General features: G+C 42.1%; 1 protein-coding gene and 1 non-coding gene across 2 annotated transcripts; one reads left to right on the top strand and one right to left on the bottom strand.

Annotated features, from left to right (window-relative positions):
- The first annotated feature begins 474 nt into the window (after positions 1-474).
- On the top strand, positions 475-6,858 carry mosmob (modulator of smoothened b). The gene is made up of 3 exons (XM_062526750.1): positions 475-1,195; positions 4,447-4,659; positions 5,681-6,858. Exons 1-3 carry the CDS (start codon positions 1,090-1,092, stop codon positions 5,863-5,865), a joined length of 504 nt encoding a protein of 167 aa, XP_062382734.1. The 5' UTR covers positions 475-1,089; the 3' UTR covers positions 5,866-6,858.
- A 730-nt stretch (positions 6,859-7,588) lies between these two features.
- On the bottom strand, positions 7,589-7,670 carry trnal-uag (transfer RNA leucine (anticodon UAG)). The gene has a single exon. It is a non-coding gene; the product is annotated as a tRNA-Leu (tRNA).
- Between the last annotated feature and the right edge of the window lie 449 nt (positions 7,671-8,119).

Raw genomic sequence — 8,119 nt, 5'->3', positions numbered from 1 at the left:
GGCCCTAATTTGAATGCTGAGCAAAGTCAAACTAAAGCTTGATAAATAACTATGCAAAAACTATTTGATTTGCAAATGTAATACCATGAGAAAGATCTGACGCACAAATATCAGTGGGTCAGCTAAAAGCTGTATCACACAACATGATCCTGAGTTCATACAGAAGAACCCATAGTCTGTTGCCCATAGTCTGACTTTACACCTTGCCTAACATTTGCATTAGTCCCCTTGGAAACCATCAACCTTAAACCATTGTGTTGGATGAAATTAAAACCTTACAATACACAGTGATACATTGATTTACTCCCAGGCCAGTGTCATTTATTAAAAATGTGATCATAGTTTATGCTGCTATCAATCATGGTGCGTCATCAAAACATCGCCCCTCATGCAAGACTGGCCAACCATCAGTCAACAGGACAGGACCGTTCTCTCGCGAGAACAGGGGTCACACTTATGTGTACTTGTGGGGAGGTCTGATATACGCGTTGCGCTCCAGCTGATGTCTTGCAATGAGCAGTGTGTGTTGCACATCGATAAAACAAGATGGAGCAACGCTACTGAAGTATACAAAGAAATACATCTACTTCCTGTCTCTTTTTGCCTTCAAATAACGCAGCACATCTTCAGTGAAGACCAAATGGCGAATAGGCTCACATGCGTCCTTTAAACGACGAGGACCTTGTATGCGTGAGTTGTGATGGGGGAACAAGGGGCACAGGAAATGGATAACCAGCTGCACAAGAGCCCCTGTGAGAGATTCTACATTCGGCGGACTTTCAGCTTTCAGTGGGGCGCAAGGCTCGGTGAACGTCTCAGACGGAATTGCCCAAGAGGAACAGGCATTATGTGTCCCGTTTAGGACCAAGTTCTGCGTATAACTTCGAAAGAAACGGCTCCGATGTGCTCTGTACCTCGTCAAAAGATTATGCCATTGTTTTCCTTCGCACCATGGGGCCAGTGATGGAGAACTACAGACATATAATCCCTGACTGTGCTGAAATCTGATAAAAAACGGACTATTTGAAACGCTCACTTGGTTGTTGTTACCTCTCCCTTTAATTCACACTGGCGTGTGCGCAATGAGAAATGGATAAATTAACCATTATCTCAGGATGTCTCTTTCTCGCAGCCGATATTTTCGCCATCGCTAGTATTGCAAATCCCGACTGGATCAACACCGGGGAAGCAGAGGGTAAGAATATTGCTTTGGCCAGTTATCCTGAGTGCTTATCCCGTTACCTCTGTACTGTTAGAACTAAACTTTGATTTGCATAGGCTACAGAAGTTGGTCAGACCTCAACAAATTCGACATAATTTAAAGTTGGCACGATGGTGAAGGTAAAGCGGCACGCGTTGTCTGACAGTGTTCTTCTGGAAGGTGCTTTTCAAGTAGTTTCATTAAATAGAATGATTAATTCGGCATAGCTTTAACTACATGGAGCTACTTGTGTGATTGTTTGATTTTAATAGCGGATAGCCCAGCGTGAAAACGCATTCTTGTTTCTCCTAATGATGATGACATCGTTCAATAGTTTGTATTTATGTCATTTAAAGCGCTCCTTGTTACCCTAGTTGGTGTTTATTTAGCCCGCTTCAGGCTGCCTGTGTAGAGGCAAGCATATTTAGTGCTTCTAACCTAATATGGACCCCAAATCTTGAAAATCCTAAGAGTTTGTGAAGAAGACCCTAGGCCCACACCCGAAACCAGCCGGTCACCGCGTTATAATTTTCTGAAATGGTAATTCGCCATTGTTGGTCAGCGGAGACTTTTGTGGTACTTCTAATGAAGACCCCTGGGATGAATTTTCCACGGGCAAAGATAATCTAAACATGCTGTGCTGAATTTGTTTGGGAAATTTACACGGTCATGATGCACTTTCCTGTCCCGTGAGACAGGCAGCCTTTGGGTAATTGTTTAGGAAAGAGAAACGGCCTGCTTTGCACTTTGATGGTGAAGTATTTGATCTGAGTTCTGTAAGCAAAACACTATAAAAGAAGTAATTGTAGGCCAGCAAGCATGGAATCAAGGCAAGCAGACCTGCGTTTGTTGTACCTTCTCGAACATCTTAAAGCTGCTGTTTTTCCACACAACTATTAACTAAGCACCCTGGTGGTGCACACCCAGGTATGTCGTTGTTCAGCAGTTTGCCAGGTGGAAGGATTTTGTTTAGTGGTCTGTGGTGGGCGATGGCGTGCCTGGCAGTTATTATGCAGGTATTCTGATGTGAGGTTTAAAATCAGCAGGAGGCGGACCTGAGCTGGATAGGTGATAATAGATTGCAGACACTTAATTGAGCTGAGTGTTGTCCTCCTCACCACTCACAGAAACCATCTCCTGAAAACAAACACATGTCTGAAAGTACAGCTGCTCTGCAGGCTCAGAGACCGATGTTTTTTATCTTATTTTTTTTATGATCTACCAAAAAGTGCCAGAGAACAAGGCGTACAGCTCCTCTGTTGCCAGGATAAGCATGTAGATTTGGCCTGCAGTTCTAAAGAGGCTCTTGACAAAGCCTCTTTAGAATAATTGTACTATATACTGTACATGAAACATTAATGAGCATAAATGTTTCATTGAATTTTTATTTTTTCAAATGTTCACTCACAGAAAGACATGGTCCTGTAAGGTCAGCATGGGAGACAAAGATGCAACATCTAGGAATGTTGCGGTGTTATTGTAAAGAATGTGTCGGGGTGGACCAGGATTTCCTGTGTATAGATGGAGATCATTATTTAAAGGGTCAACATCCTCCCCCTAAACAAATTCCTTCTTATTTAATTCATGTATTTAACATTATCATTCATGCACGGGTAGACATCTTCATTGTGTACGCTTGTGGAAAGTTTGGTGAGGTTGGAGTTAATCATCGTAAAGACGGTTTAGGTTGAACTGTAGAATCTTTTGCACTGCGCGGTCAAAGGACTCCAGTCTGCCGACCTCAGCAGTGTTATTTGTCTTTGCACACGAAGTAGCCCAGCTTAGTTTGAGTTGACCAACTGATAACTTCTGTATAATTGGGTACAGGACATCACTGACTGAGTTGCGAGGCTATAGTTTGTTTTGACCGTAAACCTACTGGACTGTCTCACTACACTGTGTATTTGGTTGTGTTATCAAAGTGCAACTTCCTTCATGGCGAATTTGTCATAAACGCGTGGATAAGGTTGTGATTTCTGCTTTGAATTAATTGTCACAATTGGGTTGATCTAATTTGATTGAGTGAAAAAAGATTTCAGTGGCCTTTCATCAGATCAGTCTTCTTGCCATGTAATGTGTTGCCTCAGATGTCCAAGTTCACCTCTAAATTCTTTCCTGTTATAGGCAGTGCAAAACAGCACTAAATCCATTAATGAAGATAAGTTTGGTAAGATGCAGGTCTCAAATTGTCTCGTGGGCCACACAGAGGAAGCCTCTCTTGTGTCCTGAGTCCCCAGGAAGATGTCTCTTTCCCCGTTCCTCCCTTTCAGGGATGGTGAGCTGGAACCGCCCGTCTCGCACATCCCTCATTTGTGAAATCCCCGGGGAGTCTCTCCCTAGCTGGGCCCGCGGGCCCTTCCTCCCATACGCACTCACCACGAGTGCCACTGTGGCGCTCACATGGGAACAGGAAGAGTGAGCTCATTGGGGAGGTTATTAGGTCTTGGTCGCGCTGCTTGTCGGAAAACATAACACTGCCATACATACACTAGGGATAAGTGTAAAGCATAAAGCAATGGTGTCTCTTAATGTAAACAATTTTGCTTAATTAGTTGAAGATATGATGAGTTGGTAGTTGCTCTTCGCATTATCGAATGTTATTTGAATTGCATAACCTCGTCATGGTGTGGTATGCTTTTGTAGCTTGTTAATGTGGGTTGCTTTTGTATACACAGGGAAGTCGTTGGCTGACTGTGACATTGCAGCAATCAACACAGGTGCTGCATGGCAATTACAGAGTACTGTAGTGCTCTTTGTGTTTTTGTGATCCTCTTGGTTCGAAGGTGCTCATTTTGTAATAATATATGTTATGGTGAAATGTGTGATGGGGCACTGTTGTGATCAATTGCGCAGACAAATTAATGGTGTCATGGTACAGTATAGCATTCGTTGGTTTTCACCAATCATGTTTTTGCCGCATAATATCTAATACATCAGTTAATAACTTCCTATGTCCAGTGCATGTTGAGTTCTGCCAAATTTAAAGTGTGTGAGACAATGGAAATGTAAGGCTTGCTTTGACATCAGTTTGGCTATGTATACATGAACTTGTAAAGCCCTGTCAACTGCCTGGTTAGACATTGGAAACTTTTTTTGTTTTTTTTGGAGAAATCCCAATGGATGGGTTTGTAGTTTTAATGAAGTATTGATCGATAGTTTCTGTTGATGGATGGTTCTAGTTTACAGTGTCTTACACAACTCTCTCCATTACTTGGTGGTAACTGGGCCTCTTGTTAACTTTACAGGTGCTCTGACAGTGGGCCTTGTCCAGCAATGCCAGACCATTCACGGGCGAGACCGGACCTGCATCCCTCCCAGCCTCCCGCCGGAGTGGGTCACTACGCTCTTCTTCATCATCATGGGCATCGTCTCCCTCACCGTCACCTGTGGTCTGCTGGTGCTCTCACACTGGCGACGCGAGGCCACCAAATACGCCCGCTGGATCGCCTTCACAGGAAGTGAGTTGCAAACATGATGATAATAATAATAATAATAATAATAATAATAATAATACATAGGTTTTATATAGCGCTTTTCAGGGTATCCAAAGACGATGTGGTCAGTTTGCTAAGTTCGTGGCCATGCCATCACTGTGGTTTCTCTCTGACATGGTGACAGAGCAGCAGCATGCTATTCCTCACTTTGCTCACAGGTGTAAGATTAAGATCAAATCTACAGTAGAGTAAATCTACTATTCTGGTCCAATGCTTTAAATGAAATGTTGGCACAATCTTGGCACAAATCAGTTATCTACATTTATTGACCAGCCTTTGGGAAAAGAATTCTGTTTGCCAGTAAAGTAGTTCCATGATAGGTGTGTTTTGTTGACGTGTGTTTCATGATATGTGTGTTTTGTTGACTTTATTGTATCAAACATGTATTGTTTGTCCTCCTTATTGGAAACTGCTTTTGCTCAATTTTAGTCTTGTGTGAAATTATAGCTTGTAGCATTTAGGCCAATGCAAGCTAATACACAAAGGTTTAGTTCAAGGAAGACATGCTAATTGTCTGTGTGCCACAAACTTCCTGGAAGGCTTTTCAGTCAACATTTCCGACCATTTTTGACCTGATATTCTGATAAGCGATAGATTCACTTAGAGCTCATTGGACTTATCTGCAACCCTTGCAGTAGAGGCCAGGAAATCACTTCAGCCTGTTGGAAGATGGCAGCCTCTTTGGCCTCTCATCTCATCAAGAGCCTCTCTGCATCAGCGCTATTTGTGGATGTGGCGAATCTGTGTATTCATGAGTCCTTTGCACATCTGAGATGCCATTAAAAGCATTCTCAAAAGGGCTGTTGTTGAGCCTGTAATCAGGCTAAAGGTTGCCTCTGTTGAGAACCACATTCTCAGACCTGGCCATTATTGCTAATGCATAAGTGTAGCTATTTGTTTGCATTTGCCGCTCAAGGCTCAGGAAACAAGCGATATCAAAAGCGTAGAAGAATAACTTGTGTTCTGTTCTCTCTTTCTCTTGCAGTGGTTCTGTTCTGCATGGCTGCTCTCATATTTCCCATTGGATTTTATATCAATGAAGTCGGAGGACAGCCTTACAAGTTGCCAAACAACACTGTTGTTGGTTCCTCTTACGTACTTTTTGTCCTGTCTATTTTCTTCACAATAGTGGGACTACTCTTTGCAGGAAAGGTGTGCTTACCTGGCTGATAAACTCTTTTCCACTGTTGTAGTTAAGTTGGAAATAAATCAAACCTGTAAGGGTTTCAAAGCATTTCCACAAAATGCTTTAACAAGGACAGGGATATGAGACACTTGTGTTTCCAGAATTTTCCCTCCTGTAATGCACTACGGAAGATGATGGTCCACTCCGCAAGGAACACGAAGAGGCGACCCAAACAGAAGAATGCCGTCATGCCATAAACATCAGGCTTGCTGTTCACAACAGCACAAACCATTAATAAGCTCCAGCTTAAATCATCTATTATCCTTATTTGCATTACATTTCTATGGTCACTATTATTTAATAGTTCAGTTCTCTGAGCTTGTGTTTCAGCGCTGTTTTACTCTGCAAAGGCTACAGTTGAACGTTAGCTCTTAGCTTCCCAGAGATGTCTATAAGGGGTGGGAGCTTCTTGGAAATGTAACCTGGGTGGATGGAGAGGTTCACAAACATCCAAGTGAGATCCCTCCCAAGAGATGGCTTGTGAAGAATGAGGGAGAAGTAGTCAAAAGTGTTTTTTTTTTTCCTGTCTCTTTTCGAAAGGGAACGTATATAAATATTTAAAAACAAGCCAGTCAGGACTGCTGGTCGTGTGTATGTGGGGCTGGCCACAGACTCAAGAAAGTGGCGAAGTGTCTCTCCTCAGTGGGCAGCCCTCACAATCTGATCAATTGGTGGAACAGAACTGTAAAGAAAGAAAGCATTTCCAAGGTCATTTTTATGTTAATGATTCAGTTGAGCTTACACATTTGCTTTTCCTGTAAATGCACTGCATCAGGGTATTTCACAAATCTGTTGTTTTCTTACTCTATTTGCTTCATTAAATGTGTAAGTCTATTTGATTATTTTGTTGCCCAAGAATCTGTAATGGACTATATCAATTTGAGGAAGCACTGTGATGGAATTGAACGACTTGGGCAAATACTAAGAGCCATTATAAATTGTTACAGACCAAAACTGACTTTGTGTTTTTGTTGCTTTGAAACATTAAATGTAAGTTATGCACTAGTAGGCTATATGGCTTTTTTGGAAAACGGGGTCAAACACCGACTACCTTGTAACACTGACTTGTCTTAATCTTAGGCGAGCATTTACAAGGTACCCTGTCTCTGACCTTCCACAGCACGCTTCACCTCGAAAGCTATTTAAAGCCACCTCGAGCTCAATATTCCTTCTCTTTGTAAGGTGCCCTTTTTAGCTGAATGTGTCCTGCTGTTTCCATGGCAACCTCCAGTACTGGAGGAAGGGAATGAATGGCTTTACTTTATTTTTCTCCCAATCAGTTCAATCTGTGCCAGGCACCAACAATGTCAAAAGAAATATTGTCAAAACATACAGTCATTTTGGAGGATGTGGTGATCGACACGTGTGTAGCCTGTAAAGTTTCCATTTAACAATCTAACCAATGAATGTGAAAAACATAAAATCAATGGTAATGACAGACATGGCCTAGATTAGGTAGACATTTACCTTACAATTACCATTTCTTAAAGGAGTTGATCAGTGCATTCATTGTTCACTAGAACTATTGCAGCAGAAATTGCTAGATTTTTGCAAGCCACTAGATGGCGTATCTGAATATCAGAGAGATTCATGTCAGACTATTTCGAAGAACGAGTAGCCTAGCTTTTTTCGGGCCAATTATAATTTATTGTGGAAGAAAGTTGGGTAATGTAAACATCATAGTGTTAAAGAAAAGGAAAATGTTCCTGGCAGCGGTGGGATTCGAACCCACGCCATCGAAATGACTGGAGCCTAAATCCAGCGCCTTAGACCACTCGGCCACGCTACCATACCACCACATGTATTTGCAACGATGAATTTATTATACAGTCACTAATGTATATCACGCCAAACATAGAAAACACTGTTTTAATCATACCGCTACAACAAGACAAGTGAAGGCTCCGCTAGTCAGTTTGCTAACTTCAGCGTTAGCATTCGTGCTATGTGTGTACAACCCGACCGGGTTGGTGTATGGTTGCGTGCAGAAAGCTATGCCAAACTTGCACCAGGTTGTTAACCATTTTGTCTAAAGACAGGTTGTGTGTAACGATGTTGTATGACTTAAGTTAACTAAATTGTTCTTTATCATATCCAAATCCTGCCTGCACACGGTCACATTGTTGCACTTGTTTGATTTTATTTTTCTCTCACCACGTGAGTCAGGCTATCACGTCTCGTTTCAGCCAGTTCAGCCTGATTGTGTCAATGAATATACTTACTATAACCACAGTCATA

This window comes from Sardina pilchardus, chromosome 22 (assembly GCF_963854185.1).
Source record: "Sardina pilchardus chromosome 22, fSarPil1.1, whole genome shotgun sequence".
Lineage (NCBI taxonomy): Eukaryota > Metazoa > Chordata > Actinopteri > Clupeiformes > Clupeidae > Sardina > Sardina pilchardus.
The sequence above is the reverse complement of the archived record's forward strand: the minus strand, read 5'-3'. Positions and strand labels throughout refer to the sequence as shown.